This window comes from Gavia stellata, unplaced genomic scaffold, assembly GCF_030936135.1.
Source record: "Gavia stellata isolate bGavSte3 unplaced genomic scaffold, bGavSte3.hap2 HAP2_SCAFFOLD_68, whole genome shotgun sequence".
NCBI lineage: Eukaryota > Metazoa > Chordata > Aves > Gaviiformes > Gaviidae > Gavia > Gavia stellata.
The window spans coordinates 114,253-137,609 of record NW_026776670.1 but is presented as its reverse complement, the minus strand read 5'-3'; the positions used below and the strand labels follow the sequence as shown (position 1 = coordinate 137,609).

At 41.1% G+C, this 23,357-nt stretch overlaps 1 protein-coding gene across 1 annotated transcript; it reads right to left on the bottom strand.

Annotated features, from left to right (window-relative positions):
* Positions 1 to 1,627: 1,627 nt before the first annotated feature.
* On the bottom strand, positions 1,628 to 23,149 carry LOC132321196 (E3 ubiquitin-protein ligase RBBP6-like). Its single transcript, XM_059834765.1, is given in 18 exon segments — positions 1,628 to 3,161; positions 3,880 to 4,881; positions 6,452 to 6,489; positions 6,491 to 6,554; positions 6,912 to 7,253; positions 7,935 to 7,992; positions 8,086 to 8,164; positions 8,245 to 8,341; positions 9,428 to 9,777; positions 10,224 to 10,327; positions 11,053 to 11,225; positions 12,737 to 12,876; positions 13,712 to 13,808; positions 13,927 to 14,015; positions 16,844 to 16,880; positions 17,544 to 17,582; positions 19,367 to 19,466; positions 22,984 to 23,149. Coding segments are annotated over 18 exon segments (4,509 nt in total).
* Positions 23,150 to 23,357: the final 208 nt, after the last annotated feature.

Genomic DNA, 23,357 nt, shown 5'->3' with positions numbered 1-23,357 from the left:
TTTACTATTTCTGTACTGCCAAATACCCCAGTAACAGTACCTATAAACAAGGACACTTTTTGAACAAAGTAGTCTCCGCAAGCAGGAAGCCCTAAAATGCTGCTTTAATTTAGAGCATTATATCACTTTATATGCTACTATATTTTATAGAATATGATACTAAAATTTATTTATTAATTTTACAATACCAAAGTCAAACAGTCAAGGGCTTTCACTACTGAATTCAATCGTTACCCGGATGTTATGCCCTTAATGCACAAGGAGCAGTATTTCTTACCATGCTGGCTTACTGACAGTTAAGCAACACCCACCACTACCACCTGTTCTGATTTTTCTTTAAATTACATCTGTCTTAAAAATATCAAGCTAACTAAATTTACATTTTCTATGTTTCCTGCCATGGTTCAAAGCAGTTTAAAGCAGAAGCCTGCCTTTCTAGCGGGCTGTCTTCTTCTGCCAAACTCATCTGCTGAACCCCACCTTTAAGGGAAGGGTGTGGAATTTGGATAATGAGGTGGGATTCCTGTGCTCAAAGAACCACTAAGACCAACCTTGCTATCTCCTGTGCGACCTGGGGGAGTGGAGACCTGCCTGGCTATCACAGGATGCAGATAAGGAGGGGGCCCCGTGGAGGCAGGACAGCCCTGCTTATGGTCAGCAAAGATGGCAAGATAACAGAAACCTGAATGGTTCTTTGTTTCTTCCAAAGGCTCTGTGTCCGGTCACTGACCTTTGCCTCATTACCGGTGAAATGCACATTACAACTCACACCCCAGCATATGCTAATGAAGATTACAGAGATGATGCTAAACATATACGACTATAGCACTCGTCTCTCCACCCAAATCATGCTACACCTCACATATGGGGAGGGCTAGACCTCACATATGGGGAGGGGAACCTCGTAGTTTTTGGGGATAAAAGCTGTTAAGAGCGGCTATACGTTTGGGGCCATATACTGCCTTTTACAATATAAAACCAAGTCCACTTGGCCCATGAAAAAAGTGCACCTCTTGGCAGTACCTCCCCACATTGCGTCAGTTCAAAAGGTTTAAAGTCCTACCTGTCTTTTCAAAATTAAGCCCCTGGATGTGTTATTTTTCATACATGTTAGCTACCAGCAAGCTTTGACTGGTAGCTTTTTTCTGTCCCTCGTCTTTTCTCTGCTAATGTTCAGGTATCACTGGAAATCTCATCACATTGGATAGGTTACGGAAAACTTTTTATTGTAATCAAAAAGTGACATCACAGGGCTGTAATGTATTCTGCAAATTGTTCTGATGATATTTTATAACTGATACCAGCTTCTTCTGCCAGGCAATTAAAAAAAAATTCAACTGTGAAAATTTTCACAGTACAGTGAACTCCACCCAAACTAATTAACAGTGGTTAAAAATAAGATGCCCCAGCAAAACCTTTCATGTTACACGGTCACAACTCACAATTCTGTACAAAAAGTTCACTTTTATAAAGCTCTGATGCAAAAATCAAATAATCAGGCAGCAATATTTTAAGTGCGGCACAGGGTCTTCATGTCATTAGTTGCAATGCCTGAATTCATTTACATTTTAACAACATTTAGCACAAATGACCTGGGAATTAAGTAATTTTTTTGTTATCTCTCATTCTACGTAGTGACAGATTTCACTTTTTGGCCATCTTTATCTTTGCTCTTCTTTGATTTTTTCTTCTTGCGTTGGTGCTTTTGGCTCTTCTCCAATTCCGTTTCATTTCCAATGTGTTTCTTATGCTTCTTGTGTTTCTTATGCTCCTTGTGCTTCTTTTTCTCTTTTTTCTTTTTCTTTTTCTTGCTGTCTTGTCTCTCTCCTGAGCTGGCACTGCTGCTGTGGCGTCGAGCCTGACTCTCAAAAGGGCTTTGACTATAGCTGCGGCTAACGCTGGGACTGCTTTGACTTTGGCTTGCTTCAGGCTGCTCGACTGCAGCAGGTGCTGCTGTATCCTCTTCCGCCCTATCAACAGCCTTTTCTTTCGGTTCTTTAGGATTTTTTCCTGCAGCTTCCTCATCTTTTGCAGATACATTACTCTCACTGTCACTTTCACTGTAGTCTGGTACAATCACAGCCTCATCAGTCTCTCGAATTAGATCAGAAGAGAGCCATGAGGAGCCGCTTACCTGAGGCTTAGGCTTGACAACACTTCTATCATTTTGCCCAGTGACGTTCTCTTTCTCATTTCTTACACCTGGCGATTCGTCTCTCAAAGGCGGTTTATTACCATCTGGCTCTTTCTCTTTATTGCCCTTTACTTCTGGTACATGCTTCTCTTTCTCTTTCCCGGAATTTTTATCTAGAGGCTTGTGTTCCTCCAATATACACTTGGAATCGTGAGCAGCTTTGTGATCAGACTGCTTCTGCTCATGCGGAGGAACGTAGCTGCTCCTTTTGACATCTTCAGCACCCTTTTTGGACGGCTCTGCTCGTTCATCTCTCAGCTTACTTCTCTGTATTGATGTAGGTTCTGTGTTTCGAGAAGGGGAGTCTTTTCTCCTTGCTAATTCACTCTTTTCATCTCTACATTTGGAACTAGAATGATCTCTGTTGCCATCATGGTCAGATTTTTTGTCTCGGTTAAGAGTGATGTCTGTAGCAGTGGATGCACAGCCAGTATCATGCTTCTCTGAAGACCTGCGGAATTTGGAAGACTGAGAAATATTTTTTCCATTTCCTTCTTCAGTTGCATGTCCCGAGTGGTCTTCTTCTTGCTGAACACTGCACTTTCTCTTCTCAGAAGTGTCTTTGCCTGACAAAGAATGATCCTGGTCTTTGGTTTTTCCTTTTTCATTTGACATCGAACTTCTTGAACTTTTTGCATCACGCTGGGAGCTTTCATAACTCGCCTCTTTTGTAGTTTTCTGTGTTTCCTCCAAAGGCTCAGTCTTGTTTTCATTATATTTTACAGTGTTTGGTGGTTTAGCACTCACATTTTCGTTTGCGGGCACCCGGGTAGATTTAATGTCTTCCTCTTCAGACTCAGAGTCATCTTTATCCCACTTGGACCGAGGGACCTGGATCATAACAATGACATCTTCAGCAGGGGCCGTTGTATCATGATGATACTCCTCCATGGTCTTAATGACAGTTTGTTTTGTATCTGGTTGTTCTTCAGTCTTTCTAACAGGGCTTCCTCCAGGAGAAGTAGTGCTAAGTGGAAAAAAGCGTACGTTAGTAATGGGTGAGAGACACGCACTGCCATCTTTTGGAACATTTCGTAAAACGGTTTTTGTTTCAATTCTAAATCTTCAGTATTTTTTCAAAAGATGTTCAATTAAGGGAACAAACAAGAGAAAGGATGAGTCCACTAGCTAAGATTATGAGTAATCAATTCATCTAGTATCTTCCTACCCTACATTTAGTTAAGAAAGACACAAGATTATCAGATTGGGGACTGTCTGATCTGGTAATTCCTTCATGTCTGGCTTCTACCAATGGTAGATGAATTAGATATACATTCTTGTTTCAACAAGTAAGCAGGCAGTTATGGAGAGGTATACACAACCAAAGTGTTATCCTCGTGTCCCACTGTTCTTCTTTAGAAAAATGTACATTTTAAAAACTTTTTAGACTATCAAGACACTATCCTAAGTCTCCAGTGATGTCTTAAATGCTTTGAGTTTGCTTTGCCCTGCTTCTTTAGACGCTGAAATGTAAGTAATAACAGCTCCACACTAGATCACTTTTCTTTTTTTCTTTAACAAAATTTGGTTTTGACCCAAATACAGTTTCACAGGAAAGATCACAGATTATTCACTCGTTTCGCACAGATATAACTGTTCCTTTCATTTTAGTCACCATAAAGAATTTTACATTTTTGGGGGGATGAGGGAGGAAAGAAAGAATAGGAAAAGAAATGATGAGGTACCTGGTGTAATCTACAAGAGCTTTCCGCTTTGACTTGTCAATTTCTGCTTTTGGCTTAGCCTTCTCTTTTTTCTTCTTTCCAGGCAGCGCTTTGAAAGCAACGGAATCTGCTTCCATAGGCTCATCTCTCACACGGGTGGCATCATCTCTACTTGGGTGCATGAACAGAGAGTCCGTTTTAACGTCTTCTGCTGTAACTGACTCTTTTGGTTTTCTTGCACCTTCTAACAGCTCAGCATTGGGAAATCTTTCTTTCTCATCCCCTTTTCTTCTCTTCCGGTGTTCTTTATGTTTATTTCCTTTGCCATCTCCCAGTGGATATTCCACCTTCTTCTCTTTTGATTTTGTAGGCTCTTTGAGGCCACGGCTCTCTCTTCCAGAAAGTTTTTCAGGGTCATTTCTAGCTATATTACGATTTCGATGGCTCTGCCCATCAGGGTAATCCTCTCTATGTCCCCAAGCATATGGCGAATTCTCTTGCCCAGATGGACCAAACCGATGTGGAGAATAGTTCTCTCTAGAGAGAGAAGTTCTCTTTAGAGCTGGAGGTTGAGTGCCAACAGTATAGCCCTTGTAAAACTTTTCATGCCATTTGCTATAGTTCCTTTCCCATTCTCTGTATCTTTCCTTTTCAAACGGATCTCTAAAGTCAACAGATCTGCCATAGTAAGCTTTCATATCATATGATGGAACTTCTTTTATCTGGTAAAATACTTCCTTCCTACCTTGAGGTATAGTCCGTTTAGTGGGAGACCTGCCTCTAAATACTGGAGACCTTGACTGAGAATGGTATCTTCTGTATGGGGGTGACCTTGACCTCGAACGATGGTTACAACTCTTCCCTTTGCCTCTTCTTGGATATGGGGGTGATCGCAAGTAGGAACGACAATGGGAACGACTAAATGATCGAGAGTAGGAGTGAGAGCGGGAAGAACCTGATCTTGACTTGGAGCAGGTATATGAACTTCGAGAATAAGACGAAGCACGATAGGGAGACGTGGACCTTAAAAAAAACACAACACAAGAAAAAAAAAAAGAAGTTTGAATTAATAGTCACTCTCCCCAGTTTTCTTCCTGCCCAACTTGGATTGGTTCTTTTTTTTCCTCTCCATATGCTTATGTCAAAGCTTCTTTCAGCTGCTGACATAGTGCTACTGCAAACTGAAGAACTTGAGAACAGATAAAAGTTTCTGCCTGCAAGACAGAACAGCTGCTGCTTTGTTAGTGTAAAAACATCCAGGAAGTGAGTCCATTTCCCTTCACTTCACTACTTATTTAGCAACTGGTACAGCATGCAAAACACTTGTACTGCAATCCTACATACAGGACTATTTAATCAACACTTCTAGCCAGATGTCCTAGCAACATTTTGCACACACCTCTAGCTCTAACCAAGGATCGTGACCGCATTTCAAGAAAAATCATATGCAAAAGCTTCTAAACTCAGCCTCTAGTACCATGACTCAATGCCATTAGCCTAGGAAAGAGACTGACAGCATTACTAATGGAGAGCTCTTCAGGCTCCTGCCCAAGTGAGTTTTGGGGATAGAAAACATCAGCTACCCTAAGTTTTTTCTTCACGAGTTTTTCTTTTATGATTTTTCAAAGAACCATTTCACATTATTCCGCAGATGTTCATTAGCGTCACCCCTCCTCTTAAAGTCCTTCAACAGTTTAAGATTTCCTTGCAAACAAGTCTGATCTTTTAGTTCCTAAGAAAAATTCAACAAAGTCAACAAAACACTAGCAAAAGCCTCCAGTTTGCCGTCCAGGTTAAAATCTCTCCGTGAACCCACATGAGATAAAGAAAAGAGGAAATGAAGGCAATTTCTCTCACAGATCTCCTCCCAAGTGCTTTGAGGTAATGGTTACAATCAGAACAGGGAGATGCAGAAAATCCAGCAACTACATCTCTCCAGTTTCTAGCCTCTTCACGGTTTCAGGAGGTGAAGGATGTCATGGCAGAGTGTGCTGGATTTGGCTGGGGTAGAGTTAGCTTTCTTCGTAGTCACTAGTATGGGGCTGTGTTTTGGATTTGAGCGGGAAACAGTGTTGATAAGACAGGGATGCTTTCCTTATTGCTGAGGAGTGCTTACATTGAGTCAAGGCCTTTTCTGCTCCTCATACCACCCCACCAGCGAGTGGGCTGGGGGTGCCCAAAAAATGGGAGGAGACACAGCTGGCACAGCTGACCCCAAGTGACCAAAGGGATACTCCATACCATATAGAATCATAGAATGGTTTGGGTTCGAAGGGACCTTAAAGATCATCTAGTTCCAACCCCCCTGCCACGGGCAGGGACAACTTCCACTAGATCAGGTTTTATTCCAGGTTGTCATTACAGAGAAGCGTTAGTGAAAGAGACACCTGTTCCTTAACAACTACTGCCCAATTATTACTATTAGTCAACTGTAAACTCTGCCATGTTTGAGTTAGTAACCTACATATGGAACTCCTACCACTGCTAATCCCTTGAATCATCCAATCCATCTAATGACAGAGAGGTGGAGTGGAACTCCTCCTGCTTCTCCTAGAAAATCTGCTTCTCCATTATGCACATGTAAAGCAGTTACCCAGAAAACAAACACCTACGCTCCTTTTGATTTTTTTTTATATTCCATCAGGTCCTTAGCAAAACCATTTGTAAACTCATCAAGTTTGGACTTTTTCTTTTCCCTCTTAAAATAAGTTTGACCTTTATTACAATTATAGTTTGACCTTTATTACAGAAAGACATCAAGAAACAAACCATGGCCAACATGAGAAAATGTATACTGCGTGCAAACGCAAAAGGTGACCATCCTATTTAGGCAAAAACAGTTTAGAATTCCTACCAGTTTTAGGGAAAGTTTTAGAATTATGTTTGCCTTGTTTTAGTTTTGCATGTTTACCATCTGCAGTGAAAATCATATTGGAAAAAACACTATGTCATTTCTGCTTATATCAGATGCACTTTGGTGTAACTGCAGTCTGATATGCTATCGAAATACAAAAAAAGAAAAACAATGCAACTTCATTGAGCCAAATACTTACTCCTCTTTAAGTCTCTGTTGTTCTCTGTAAAACTCCTCCCTACATAAAGGAGCTGCCTGTGTTGTTGGTACTGCCCTTGGCACCCAAGCTGATGACACGTTTGCAGGAGCTGGGAGATATCCTGGAGGGTGGACAGTGTAGCCAGCAGATGGAAGCTGACCAGGTGGAAACTGAGCAGGAAACTGTGGTGGTGGTACCCCCAGTGGAAGAGGAAGTGCATGGGGTGGTGGAGGAAACAAGGGAGGTGGAGGCACAGGCACAAAGACTGGTGTTGATGCTGGTAGCGCTGGGGCCTCAGTCCTTTGGGTACGTTCACTGTGCAGGTGTCCTCGATTTGAATTCCTGAAGAAACCCAAAAACCTGTGTCACTCTTTATTACACTCTGCCCTGATTTTAAAGAGGGAAGCACATGAAGCGGGAGCGTGGTGAGCGCTTCTTCTCTGTAACAAATATATACCAAAAGGAAGGACTAACTTGAGGCTGCAATAATAGATACAACAGACTCCTCTCTCTCTCCGACTGAGAGAAAGCAGCTTGGCTAATTCAGATGACTAAATTGAAGAAATTCACAATTGCCACAAAATGACAGCGTTGACTTTTTCAGTAATTTGCTCCATCAGTATCAACTAAGTTGTTAAAAACAGAATGTTGGAGGCTGATTTTGATTGGGAAATCAAGTTCTTCAGCCAGTAATCAAAAGGGTTGGCTTTCCACCTGACCCTTTAATGATATTTCATTTTTCTATGCAATTAGGGTTTCCTCAAAAAGCATTCATTTCTTGGAGTCCTTTTTTCAGTCATGTACTGGAGTTGGATTTTCAATAATCTTACTGCAAGCACAGATCCCCTTTGTTAAAGCCAATTCAAATGCAGCCATTTAAAAATCAGCTACCACTTGCCTTCTCCACAACTATCTGTGGACATACCTATTTCATTATAAATCAGCTGTTGTGTAAGTTATGTGTTACGGCCTCATTTAACAGGTTACAAGTAGTAATATACTGAATTTCTGTAGAATACTTACAGTTCCCAGCCTGGTCCGCCACCTGCTGAGCGAATCGTACTGGCTCTCATTGGAACACCTTTTGGAGTGGGGAGCGGAGAAAGAAAAAAGTCCCATTCAGTTTCTCAGAAGGTAGTTTTTTAAAAGAAATTCTAAAGTTGTAGCTACTTACCACTTGTGGATATTGATTGTCCTTGGGGGCCCAGAAGACTTGGTAATGCTGGTTGCCTTAGTACAGGAACCTGATAGCCCTTGCGAATCAATGCAAGCAGTTGGTAAATAAGTTCCACTAAAATACAAGAACCACTGCATATGTTGAAATAAAACTTACCTCCTCTTCCAACAAACTGCTGATTGACAGAGAGGAAGATTTACAAAGTTCAGAGGTAGTCACCAGAGCAGCAGGAGGTAGAACACTATCGGCATCACTACAAAAAACCCAAATTCTTATTATTCAGTGTTTTGAAGTGCTACTTGAAATACAAAGTCCAAGGTGAGAAAAGGCTGACTACTGTAAATGGAAAAAAAAAATTTTAAAAAATAATCTTCACCAGATTTACAAATGTGAAGTTGGCCTATTCCAAATGAAGCACTGACGAGATGTCTATTTGGACTACTGGCATTTAAAGAGAAAGCTCCCTGGAAAATATAATAAAATATTAAACTAGCTGCACATGAAAGGACGAGAGTACGTGCTGAATCTCAGTCTTGGAAGATGCAAGAACTGAAACTTGATTAGGAAATGTGTATGTGCCACTTCAGAGGCTGCCTTAGAGGTTCTTTTGAATTATGATCCTTTGTATTCAACAGTACAGCTGAGATTGACAGTCTTCTGGACAGAGTGGCTAATTGCATTCAAGGCATAAAACTGAAAGGATATAAGCCCTAAACAACAGTACAGATTTTTAATGTATTTTCATATGACTTCACTGGGTTGCCAGCTTAGACTGTCATGTTTGTAAATGCCTCAAATTTACAGTGCTTCAATGTTTAGTATCCAAATCTGTATGTGTCACTGACTACACTGTGTATTACTGAGGACAACTCTGAACTGATCATGATATTGATGACAGAAATACTGTAGAAAAAAGTCATGTGGAAACACCTGGTCAATTTTACCTCTCCTTGTGCTTTTACGCTTTTCATGAGAAGATTATTTCCTCAGTACTAAAGAGAAACTAATGCCCCTAAGAAGGTTTGACATAACTAAATGGTAACTTTAGGAATTGCTAGCCACTTAAAATCAAAGGGCTTCTGGGGAAAAAAAGTTCCTCTTTCAGAGAAACCTGTACTGAATGACTGATAGATACTTTGGAGGAAATTCTTGCATGAAGCACACTTTCAACTTACCAAAGTGTCCTCATTCAAAGTAAACACAAAACCCGGAACTTCCACAATTATCTGGAACTGTCACTAATGATACAGAAATCGCTAGCTGAGAAGCTCAAGAAGAAGAGCCTAACTTCAGCATTTTGGTGTCTTTTATATTCGTGTTGATCTACAGATTTACTTACCCAAAAGGTCCATCTGGCTTTTCAGCATGGGGAGATAGGGACACTGCTGGAGGGAGACCAGAGACAACGACAGTAGATTGATTTATTGGCAGCCCAGCTGCCACAGATGACTGACCAGGGGCCAACAATGACAAAGCAGCAGCAGAACAAGAAGCCAGAGAACCTAATGGAATCATTGGTGGATCCTGCTGTCTGGAAGTTGTTGGCCGGAGTAGAGGCTGCAGGTTGTGCGTTACTGCTTGTCTCATGAGTGGTGGTGGTGGTTGTGGCGGCTGCTGCTGCTGTGGCTGCTGAATCTGCTGACGGAGCCTTTTTGTGTAGCCAGTTCCATTTTTGAAGTTGTTCACAGCCTAGAGGCAGAAAAACATTGACAGAAAGGTAGTATGAAACTTCAGTAGACAGACGGAGAAAAGCCTGCACAGAGTAAAATTCCTTGCGTCCTTGCTTGGTAAATGCTACCAATCCTAAAATAAATCAGCATACAGATACATGAACACATCACATTCAACCCTGATATTAATGATTGGTAACTCAGAGTATCTGTATTTAAAGTACTTCTGTGTAAACCCCAAACTTGAAAGTGAGGCAATCATGTCAAACAAAAGGGTGACCTGAATTTGCCAGATTGTCTCTAGAGTTGTAAGCTTCTGTGACAACAAATAATGTATTTGAGCAGTAAATTGAGCCTCATTCAATTCAGCCTTGCTTAAGGAGATGGAAATTCTTATTTTCTTCCCTTTCCGCTTTTTACAGAGACTTTTCCTACGAACAGTTTACGTAACAGTCATCAGGTTACCTTGCGTAGGAACTGGTTGGCAATTAAAGAATCAGGAGAAACATCTGTCTGATGACACATTGGGCATGTATGTTCCTCAGAGTCCAGTAACACTGTTCTAATACCTGTGAATCGTTAGAATTGTCAAAATAGTTTTCAGCCAAACTAAGGAAATTTTGGGGGGTTCTAATCAATTATAAAAACAAGTATAGGATTAATAGCTGAATATGGTCTTGAATTGAGAGCACGAATCTATAAATGTGCAGTAGCATAAAACATTTCTAGTATGCAGCAAATAACTACACAGTTTTCATATTCCACTATTGTAACATTTGAAGATGTACAGTGGGCTGTGTCTTGATGTTTCGACTAGTCTTCTTTCCACTATCTAGTACAGTGAGAAGTCACCAACCTCAAGGTTCATTAATAAAACACATCTCAAAAAACCATTAGCAGGTTTGAGTTCTGAAGGTTTTAAGCAACTCTCCTGTGGAGTAGAATGTGGATTAAATGCCTAACTATCCATTTGTGGCAGACCACAGTAAGTCACCAGAGTTGGCTACATAATTTTGTACAAGAGAAAGGGCTGTGGGCAAACTAAATGCATTCGATATCTAACACTGTAATCACCTGCACAATTACGCACTCTTCTCATACTCATCCTACTGCATGTAAAGAGGATTTAACTAGAGACGTCAAAAGTGAAAAAAACCTTTCTGCCTTTTTTTTTTTTTCCTTTGTACGAGAAGAATCCTTCCCTGGTAACAAAATAATTTCATTATCTCCTATTTCTGCTTTCAGAAGATCAGACGTGATGTGTTGAATTAACGAACATGGGAGTAACACTTACATTCGTCACAAAAACTGTTTCCACAGCAGGGAATGACAGCAGCATCAGTCATTATATCTTTACAGATGAGACATAACAACTCATCTGGAATAGGATCATCGGACGAGGTGGAGGAGAACGGCTCCTCTGGTAAAAAGGGAGGCTTTTCCTTCTTTCCTCTAGCATAAGCTTCCCTGGAGGTGGGGTGGGGAAGGAAAAAGAAAAAAGCTAGAGATGGGTAAAGGAAAACTTTTCCGAGCTTTGGATTTTATCAAATGATGATAATAGATGGAATTCTCCTCACTCCATGTTAGCCTTCTAAAACATAGGCATTAATTTAAATTACTTTTCTATAGCCACAGCTCCAGAAGAGGAGAGGGGGGAACAATTTTCCTCCTGCAGAACTCTCCCATTCATTGAATCAACTGAGAAATGAGCCCAGACTAGAAAATGCATTTTTTGACAGCTAGAAAGCAGATGCAGTGAATCCCACCTCTCCTTTGCCAGAGGGTAAATGTAAATGGCAGGCTCAGGATAAAGTTAGTCTCTGAGTAATTACATTTTATAAATGAAAGAAGTCTAAGTTACAGCTTCTGCAAAAGGAGATCCATGACAGAAAAACAGAAGTGCTACCAAGTGTATTTTAAAACAGCCACTCTTGTCAGCACACAGTAGTCTTCTCTTAGCTTAGAACAACAGGAAAACTCTGTTTCACACACGGGATTTGACAAGAGTCAGAGGGGGAGGAAATCTCAGTCCACCAGCCATTTATTAAGTTTTGCAAGAAGCCTTTGAAACATAAAACAGAAGCAAAACAAACTTTCAAAGAGAACGACTCCACTGTAAACGTGACTTGGATGTTTTGCAGAAATACAGACTCTTAACATACCACGAATTTAACCAACTTCCAGGGTCATGAAGAGTAGGACCACCCTATTTTAATATTAGAACAACGTATCACCGATTTTAAGGTTAAGATACAATGCCAATGCTTCCTCCCCCATAACTACAGAGGCTGGCCAACTTGGTTGCACTGCCACTCAGACATTTATGCATGGTTTCTCTCGTTCACTTTTTGAACAGTCCAATTGTGCTGGTTTTGGCTGGGATAGAGTTAATTTTCTTCATAGGAGCTAGCATGGGGCCATGTTTTGGATTTGTGCTGAAAACAGTGTGGATACACAGGGATGTTTTGGTTACTGCTGAGCAGTGCTTACACAGAGTCAAGGCCTTTTCTGCTTCTCACACCACCCCACCAGCGAGTAGGCTGGGGGTGCACAAAAAGCTGGGAGGAGACACAGCCGGGACAGCTGACCCCAACTGACCAAAGGGATATTCCATACCATATGACGTCATGGTCAGCATATAAAGCTGGGGGAAGAAGAAGGAAGGGGGGGGACATTCGGAGTAATGGCGTTTGTCTTCCCAAGCAACCGTTAGGCGTGATGGAGCCCTGCTTTCCTAGAGATGGCTGAACACCTGCCTGCCGATGGGACGTAGTGAATGAATTCCTTGCTTTGCTTTGCTTGCCTGCGCAACTTTTGCTTTACTTATTAAACTGTCTTTATCTTAACCCACAAGTTTTCTCACTTTTACGCTTCCCATTCTCTCCCCCATCCCACCTGGGAGGGAGTGAGCGAGTGGCTGTGTGGTGCTTAGTTGCCAGCTGGGGCTAAACCACAACACCAATTTATGCCGTACTTACACATTAATAGTTGGGATTGCATATTTTCCAGTGCTTGTCAGCATAGCACCCTTTGTGTTGGGATCTTTCACCTCCGTCATGAAACTCCTTGGAATTCCTGTGCTCTTTTTAATTCTGGGAACAGACTCAAAAGCTTTGTCCTGTTCAGAAAAGAAATGCAGACATATCTCATCTTAAGACCCACACGTAAAATGGCATTTCAATGATTATTTGAAGCAGCAAAAGCCTGTAATCCTCTCCTTTTACCAAGTGTAAGGGTTGCTCGACTACAATACTTATTTTCCTGAATGAATATAGCCAGGATGTTCCAAAGGCTTGAGCAGTGTGTTGAACTCAATCGACATTCTTTGGCTTAATTTCAGGTTCCTTAAGGGAGGCCCTCAGCTCACCATTCCCTCAGAGAAGAGACACAAACCTGCTCCTCCTCCAAAGCGCAATTCAGAGTGAGAGCTTAATTTGGTGCTCTGAATCAGTCTCTGGAGAAACTTACATTCACCACCCAGACAGGAAGGTTGAATTCATAGCTCAAGCACATGCATTCAGTGACTAACGTTAAATGGCATGAATACTCACTCAGGGACTTGTGTAATTAACACATGCAAATATTCAATAGATGGGGTCAACAGAAACCGCCTGTTCTTACACGAAATACTACAAACTGTGAACTGCCATTAAAGAGAGTTAAAAGCATAAACATTTCCAGTAATATTGCAATATATAAAAATACGCACGAAAGTTCACAGAGAAAGCTCTATGCACACATTTAATGTCTATGACCTCGAAAAAAGAAAATTTCACATTTGTGATTCCAGGTTTCCCTTGAATTTTGAAGGGCTTTGCAACATTGCCATATAACCGACGTATTTCACCCCAAGAGAAACAATTCTTCCTAGGAGCGTTCATGGACTTGTTACCTAACTGCCAAGATAAAAAAATGAAAAACTAAGTCACACCACAAGTCCCCCACAATCTTACCCTAGTTCTTGGGCAGTTCTTCCTATAGTGGCCCGGTTTTCCACAACGAAAGAAAGTATATGATGGTGGAGGCGGACCCAAGGGTTTCTTCATGTAACTAAAAATTTTTGGGGAAAAGAAGAACAAGGTATGCATGTGTCTCTTGTGTTGAAACAAACATCTCTACAATTTTTCCGTCAGCTTCAAAGAACAGTTTTGACATGATCAACACTTACTTGATTGGATCATATGCACAGCAAGATTGTGTCATCATAGCTTTTATTTTCTCTTCTTCAGAAGCATTGGCTTCAGCCAGATTGACGGTCTGTTTAACAGGAAATTATTTGACACACACATTAGAAACACACGTTCTCCCCCTACTAACTTCTTCATATTAAGGCATTTAACTGCAGTAAGCAAAACCTGCAGGTTTTTTCCAGTTGACTCTGTCCTTTTAATACACAAATTGGAATACAAACCTTATGTAGAACTAGATCTTCAAATTATTGAAGCCAGTGGATTGTTTTTAAGTAGTACTTGCTCAAATGTTTTTATGACACGCTAGTCCAGATACAAGCAGGGTCTAAGGGAGTGACTGTAAAAGATGTGGCCCTTCAAGCACCTACCATTCAGATCAGCCACTCATGTTTTTGAGAGCAAGACAATGAAGAGAGTCAAAGTACAAGCTTTTGTGCAGCCTTTTAAAAAACATCTTAACTGGTTTTCATTTTGCTGCTTACTGTTCAACAACAATTGGCAAGCTTTCCAGTGATTTATTTCTGCCACACTAAGATCCAGGTTCTGCTTTGAAATACATACAGAAATCTGTGTGTGTATATATATATATATATATATAAAAATCAAACCAAAACAAAAACCCTGCACTTTAGATGAAGACCTGAGTCAGCTTTAAGAAGAAAGGTCATTGTGTCTCCAACACTAGAAGCACCTGAGGCTGCCGTGCTTTGACACTGAGAGAGAGAGAGGACTTGTAAAGAGAGATGCCAGGCTTCCACCCTCCCTGTGGCTACCCACAACCCAAATCAGGTACAGTCAGAGCAAACAAGAAGGGAATGTTTCTGCTTTGTCTTTCATTTACTTTAATAAGTTCTAATGAACACTAAGTCTTCCCTCCCACTCCAGGATTTCTCCTTTTCTTAAAATTTTTTTTGAGACATCTATGTTAGCTTATGGTAAGATGCTAATTAGAAATGTAATGCAGACATGCCAGGCAACACACGAGGCTAAAAGAATGTTAACCTTATTGATGAACACGTGATTTGTGTTTATACGCATGCTAGTAAAAAAAAAAGAAAAATAACTGTTTCCAAGAAATAAAACCCCATCTGAATTAGATCAAAGGCTATAAGCATGGTTTGCGTAAATGCATTACAGCAACTACTAGGGTCACTGGGCCAGTTAAACTAACTCAAACTCACAATGAGAGGTATTCATGTCCAAAAAGGAAGTCGAACCAATCAGGGAGAGAATTACGGATGTCAGATTTAGACTTAGTGTTTATAGAGCAACATAAAAAAAGTTTTCAAATTTAAGTTGATTGTCTACCATTCCACGAGAATCACAGGCTGTATTCTTCACAGAACACACACCCAGAGTTCATGAATTTCTAGATTAAGTTATCCTAACAGCCAATCAAATGATCAGATCCAGTGATCCAGGGTTAGTGTAATGCCTTACACCGTTCTAGCAAAGAAAAAGCGGTTATCCTTAAAATAAAGATGAAAAATAAAAAACACCACATGGTAGTTTTTATACTCTGAGGACTATTTTGAAATGCGTAGTTACACATGGTATTGGAGCCAAGCGGCAAACCAAGAGCTAGTCCCTTACCAGTCAAATATTCCCTTATCATAGAATCATAGAATCTCTCGAGTTGGAAGAGACCCATAAGGATCATCAAGTCCAACTCCCTGCTCCTCACAGGACTACCTAAAACTAAGCCATATGACTAAGAGCATCATCCAGATGCTCCTTGAACTCTGACAGGCTTGGTGTCATGACCACTTCCCTGGGGAGCTCCTTCCAGTGACCTTGTGTCACTTATTTATATTTTAGCAGCAGAATGACAGTGTTTTCAAACCTGAAGAAAAATGCTGCCGCTCTTCCAAATCTAGATTCAGAGTGGTGGTATACTAAAGAAAGGCTTAACCTCTGGGAAATTAAAGCAGCATCCAACGCTGGAGTCACCCAGAGCCCAAAATGGGCTGCAGGCAGAAGTTAAGAAAAATGGCAGGGATTTGACCGACAAATGCACCAGGCTCTAACCTTGTGCCAAAACTTGTACACTGGGTTTTAGATGTTTTCATTTGCAGGCAAACTATTAAACTAAATTGCTTCGTCAGATAAAGTGGAAAGTTCAAATGCAGAGATTTAGAATACCACTTTGTGTAGCCATGATATTTAAATTCATGGCAATCTATTAAAGGCATTTATGTACTCAAAGGGGCCCAAATAATATCACTTAAATTACAGAGTTTGAGGAATAAATGTCCAATGCACAGATCTGTCCTCAAAACGTATGGGCTATGCTGGGTTTGGCATTTGTTTGAACCCCCAAGTCAAAAGTAAGAAACAGTACCAATTTCAACACACATGGTTTCTCAGTGGTTTTTGATTACATTTTCAAAAACGATTAGGCAAAAAAAAGTATTTAAAAACAAAAGCTACATGACAGAATGTGAAAATGGCAAAAAATACACTCCAAATAATTTTTATTGCAAGGAACAAAAAAAAGCACACAACCACCTATACCAACATCCATATTCCTAGCTGTAGACAGACAGATGTAGAACATGGCACCACGTTCAATTGTGCAAAGCTTGAACCTACATGATCTAAAAACGATCCTACACTATCTGTACAACACAAAGTCATTCAGGAAATATTCTGGCTTATTCAATGTGAAATACAATGCATTACTAGGCACAAATACCAAGATTCACATCAGAACTGTGCAGACGATGGCATGACTCAGTTTTTACTAGGCTCAATCAAATACATGCTATTACCAACAGATACTATGTTTTACTGGGAAATATAGATAGTTAATGTTTGGAAAATTAATACAAGGCTACACTGTTGAGAATTAAGTGCAGTGTGTAGAAAAAAATGTGAGATTGTGTTTTTACATACCGCTTTCAATGTTCCACTCACTGGCTCAGTTCGACCTCTAGAAGAAAAAATAAAGGTGATCAGAACATAAAATAAAGCACTTGTACCCAACACAAAGCAGAGAAAACACATTATAAAGCCTGAATGTCAAAACATTATGTTCTGATAGTCTAGTGAGTGTGGAAATTTATTCCTATACATAAACTCTCCTCTCTTTTGATACAATTCAGTGCAACTGAAACAAACCCCCCAAAATCCAATTACTACTTTGTCACAAATTCCTCTAAGACTTACAGCTCTAGAACACAACAGTGCAAGAGAAAGCCCTCAAATATTTTGTCTCTGCTGTATAAGTACCAAAAATATGAATTCTGTACTGCAGTTTTGTGTTCTTAAATAATCAACCATCAACATAGGAAGGTAACTTCAGCCAATCTGTATATCCCTAGTATTACAAATAGGTACCAGAAAGAGTACTTTAGTGTCCAAGAATGAACAGGGGTAGTCGAGACCCTTCGCAGTGCAAGTTTACTTAAGAGAAAAAAATCAGTCCTCTGACAAAGAAAGAACAACAATGTCAGCAGCAGAGTCTGTAGAACAGTGTTTCTTTGTGGAAGCCTAAGCACTGTGTTCAGATAGCGACCACACTTAGCCATGAAAGTGCCAAAATACTACGTGTTACATATGCTGTATTGACTAAAAATAGTAGTAGAAATGTCACCTGAGAGCAGTTCCTAGGATTTTGTGCGATTTAGGAGCCCTGTGACAAAAAAACAAAAAGTCTTAATTGCCGGAATTTGCTTTAAGATAATCTTGAAAAAGCCACAATATCTCAGGGAATATTTATCACATTTGAAAACTTGCTGAGCTTCCACATACTCATTGATCTGTATCTGCATGTTGCTCATGAGGAATCAGACATGCAACCATTGGTACAGTTAACAAACCCTTCATACATCATCCAAAGTGTCCCATGAGCAGAGGCAATTCAAAGGCTGCTGTGGAACTGATGCACAAATAGAAAGGTTCATGCTTCCTGCCACTGCTAGGACACCACCAGGCTCGCAGTTACAGCCACGTACCTCCTGAAGATGAAGAAGTACGAGGAAACACTTTAGATTGCCACACACGGGTTTCTTCATCGATTGACCTTGAAGACCATACTAGAAGGCAAGTAACACAGTGCCATTCTTTCCTTACCCCCACATACAGCTGTTTATTTCATCTTTCATGTTAGCAGCATCTGTCCTGTCATTTTAGGGCAGCATTCCAACAGCAGGAGAGGGTGCCATCCAACCAGAAACGGAGGATGCACTGACATGACAGCACTAAGCATACAGCTTTCAATTAACCCCAGAGACAAGGCCATGTTTATAAGCACAACGCTGTCGTGTCCAGAATTACTAGAGAGCACCTCAAAGCACTGCAAGAACTACTGCGGTAATATGCCCAAAGTTTACATGCAGAGCCACGTGAGTTCAGGGTTTTTTGCTTGTAAATGCTTCATGGGCACCAGGATGCTGCTGTACTGTTTGTTCGAGAGACACTATAACTCATCAGTCTACTTTATTTCTTGAGAACCCACGTTACAAAGACGTGGCAAAACCACAAGCTAGTAACAGCTACTCATTGTGGTGGAGACGCATATCTTTAAGGCGGCTGCAAAACATGACCATTCAAACAATGCTAATGTAGCTGATACAGAACTGGACTGTATGAATACAGAAATGACAGCCATAATCCTGCAGTCACGATTGCATTTGCATAGCTGTAATTGTAACCAATATACCCCATTCTCTGTCCTCCGTAAATCTTAGGAACACAGAATTAAACCCTGGAGCAGAGATATCAGCTTAGGGGAAAAGCAGGCTTAGACAGACAGCTAGTAACATTTGGGAAGGTCCTAAACTGCTTACGCAGTTTCAGGTTTGGAAAGGATTCACTGTTCCTTCATCGTACTCGCACAAAAGGCAGTACACTTTAGGATATTGTTCTTTTTCTCTGCCTGAAACGGGCATTGTCTTTAGGAAACTAAGAGGAATCACTTATGAATGCCACTTCTTGTTTGCGTGGTTCATCAGCAGGCAACCTTGGTCTTTCCTCTCTAGCTAGTATGCAAAAACCCCAGATTTGGGGCAAAAGAAAACCTGCCATATCCTACCCCCTGCTCCTCCAAATACCAGAAATAGTCAAACACTCAGAATCAGACTCTTCTGAGATGGCAACAAATTCGAAGTTTACACTACAATGCGTATCTCCCTCTACTATAAAAGCAATAAAAGCAAACACACAGAATGAGGAATCTCTCCACCGAGAGGAAACGGGGTCTACAACTTGGCCCTCAGAACAACCAACCCCAAGAACAAACACAAAAGAATCATCGCACAAGTTACCAATGTTGGAGTTCGAACCCCGTGTCCCAGCAGGCCCAAAAATGTAAGTCTACTTTGGGACAGATGCATTAAAATCTACCCCACGACAACAAAACTTGTCGGCAGCTTTAACAAGAAAGAGCCCATCTGAATGTGCTTTATGGATACTTACAGAACACAGGTTTTGCTGGTAGCTTTAACTCCTCCCGCAGGGATTCTTCTAACGATTACTGAGGAGTTCTTAGGAATCAGGGCCCGATCATCGGTGTATTCTGAAAACAACATAAAAACAGAACAAAACAGGAGTCAATTCCTAAGAATGTGTATTAATCTGCAATTATATAGCACTTCAGAGAATCCCTTTAGGGATACAGAAGCAAAACTTTATACGTAACATCACGCTGTTACCGTCCCAACACACTAACGGTACATTTCAAGAAATCTTCAGGTTTGATAATCAAACACAAGCAGCAAAATCTTTTCCAGTTTTTTACAATAGTTTGAACGCCAACAGCGAAATAGTCTCAAAGGTCACTAAAGGAGAGCCTGCTAATGCACAAGGTTCTTTCCTGACCTAGCTTAAGTTGCTTTTGCTTCCATTAGGCTACAAAACCAACAGAACTTTGGAGAAAAACAAAGCACAGCAAAGTCTCACCTGCATAAACCGGATTCTAAAGCTCACTAGCTTGCCCTGCAACAAAAAAGGCACTTAGCTAAAGCATGAAAACTCTGTGCCATCGCTTTCATAGCTGTGAACTAGAAAGGATTCACCCATGCTGTCCGTGCTCCAGACTGACCAAACACAGAAGAGAGCCGGACATCGCTGCCTATTTCTTGGAGCTTAATCCACCAACAACCACACTTCTCAGCTGCTCTGTGCTTTACATTGAAATGGAAATGAAACTGGCAGGGCTAGAGTATTCTTTCTGGTCCAGATCACAAACCACTGGATGAAGACCAGTTCAGAGCCCCATTTTTGGTGTTTGGGTTTGGTGGTTTTTTTTTTTTTGGTTTTTTTTTGTATTTTGTCTGATCAGCAGAACTACACATTCTCCAAGTGTTTTGAGTCAGAATGTTACAGGGCAGGAAAGAGTACTCAAGAAACCTGAGTTCTGGAGTTTGCAGTTCTTCCACTATATTGCAAGAACATTTATTAGAAAAGACAGGTCAAGAAATTCAGACCAAATTAAAAGGAGGCAAGTTTAAATGCATCATTCTTGAGGATAGGTTTTTTGAAGGGAATTCTGCCTTTATAGAACATGCCTGTATAGTAAGCATGGAAGAGGACACAGACATCCCCCTGCCGCCTTTTAAAATAGGTCCCAACCATCCATTTTGCCTTCCCAGCATCTTAACAAGAGTCCATTATATCATTTTTTTCCACTGGTATTTAAAATCCTGTTTACTTTCAGCTTACATTAGCATTGCTTCTATTACTAGATTTCCATGACGAAAAGTAACAGATGCTGAACTGTAAAAGCTTAGAGTACTTGGACAAATCTGAACAAGTAGGCCACCTTCACCTAAGGCTCACTTTGCTCTTCCCATGATCATTTCAACATTTCGTTAGGACTCCTGCACAGACAACGTTATAGAAAGCAATACTTTATGTCTGCCTGTAAGAATTCCAGACATCACATTTGGGCAGAATAGCTGGGTCTGGTTTCTTCTTTCATCTTCTGAAGGTGAGTTGAAGCATCTGCATCTGATTAATAAAACCTGAAATTCACGGTTACGCATGTAAACCAAAAATTTGGCATGCATATATATTGCACTGAAATGTTTTCTCTAGCTTTGCTCTGAAAACCACTGGGGGATTTTTGCATTTTCACGTGGAAGACACCCTTACAAAAGCTTCAATAAGCATCTGTGTTACTAATATACCAAGTGTAAGATTTTATACTCATTTTGCCAAGGTCAAAGTGCAACACAACCGACCTAGGGGAGGATCTTGTCACTGCTAAACAAGAGTGACGCTCTTTCAAGTAGGAAAGATACTCCTGCTTTAACTTCACCTTTAGGCAGCACCACATTTAACAGAACCTTGTGAAGCAGATACGTTTTCTTCACTGTATTCTGATTACGTATGAAAGCAAAGCAACACACTTTGTAAAACTGGTATGATGTATATTAGAGTAATGCTTTGTGGGGGAACATATTTATGAGCATAAATTTTCCTTCTAAAACTTTGCTTTCTGTTCCTCACCTGCTATAACAGAATCCACGTGTTCAGCCTGTTTCAAAACATTTTTCCTTCCGGTGATAATAATTGGGATCCATCACAGTTTATTACCATCCAACATTCTGGTTTTATGGCTCTGTTTGACACAGACCCAACTATTACAGGAGTGACATCAGCCAGTCGGCTATTTAGCCTGCCTGCATTTGTGAAGCTGAAAGTACATCAGCAACTGAAGACAAAATTCAGAGACCTTTCTGCAGCAAAGCCCTTCAAGCTCTTGATAGTTTTCTGCAGTACTACTAGAGGAATTCAAGACTTCTGAAATGTATCTCTACCTACACATGTCATGCAGTCCAATGGCATCCCTAACACTCCTAACATTGTGCTGTTCAGTCTCTTGACAGACATTCTCCTGAAAAGTTTCAATATCTGTAGCTACATAGCGAGCTTTAGGTTCAACCACTTCAAAGGCTGGGGCTGAAGGTACAGTTAGCGTAGTGTACATATTATTCTGTTTAAGTTTTACTACATCAAACAGGAAGAAGAAAAAAACCACCAGTACACATTCTAAAGAAAAGACTGTTGTAAGTGTGTCACAGAACCACAGGGAAAAATATAAAGAAATTTAATCTTAGCAAGGTGGCAGAGTACCAGACTGAAATATCATACTAAGTAATACAAAACCATTATCATCTCTGAGAATCAGGCACCAATTAGTAGATTTAAAAGAATTTATGACTTCTCTAAGAAGAAAGTCAAAAGAAATGTTCTGCTATAAAACTTCAGTACTGCCCTGATATGGTTAACACGTAGTAGCAGGAAAAAAAACACAGTTAGAAATGAATGATGAAATGATGCTCAATAGCAGCTGAATGACAATGTCTTTGGTGTAGAAAACAAGAAATTCCAAAGTATAATTGAGATACAGGGAACACTCATGTGCAAGATGGCTTTAAAGGCTCTGCATAGATTATAACTCACAGATGCACTCTTGATCCAAAATGCTGCTAGTGAGCAGTTTCTGCAACAGCCACAAAACCAGTTTTCCAATGCAGTGGAGTAAATCAAGTTGAAGACAAAATTAAGTCACCAAAACCACTTCTTTTTTCTTTTTTTTTTTTTTTAAATTAGCCATCTGTTCTATTTCTATCACTTTCAGCTTCCTCTTTGTTATTATAAGATATCTTCCCACATTTCCTTATCATTTTACATAGAATAATTTCAGGAAACCGAAATGCTTGTAAGCACATGTCACACATCAACCATGTACTCTTCTACGCCTAGCTCTGTGTCTAAAACACAGATCCGAAGGCAGTTGTCAGAACAGCGACTACGACTGAGCAGCTCTGTGAGGCCCCCAACACAAGTCACAGCTACCGATCGTGGCCGAAGTGCATTATCGCTTCCCACCCCACTTAAGCCCCGGAGCTGCTTGCCCTCCCAGTCCCCCCGCATGCTGGTGGGATTGGCCCCAGGCTGACTCATGCTATGTGTTTGACGAGCAACAAAGAGCAGAGCGTGCCTCCTGCAGGCCGCAGCTGCCATGGGGCATTCTGTGAGGCCCCAGCCAGCAGTGCCCAAGGCCCTGCGCCCACTGCCCCCCCCACCTTCTTTGGTCTGGGCGTTGGTGATCTGCAGGTCGCAGTTTGACGCCTTCAGCTTCTCACGGCCCATGATCTGGTGCTTGAGGTCGCACAGGGAGATGTGGAGCCCGTCGAAGGTGACCATATCATAGTTCAGCTGGGAGGAGAACTTGTAGTGCACACACGACATGGTCAGGGCCAGGCGGTGCCTGCTCCGTGACAGCGTCTACTGTGGCAGACGGCGTCGTGGCCTCTGTGCCGGGATAGGTCCCGTGGCAGCTTGGGGAAGGTCCCACCGAGGTATCCAGGGCAAGCAGCACGGGCTGAGCTCAAGCAGGCCAACGGCGCTCAGAGGCCGCGGTGCTCCGCCGTGGCCAGACCCTGTGGCCTCAGCCAGA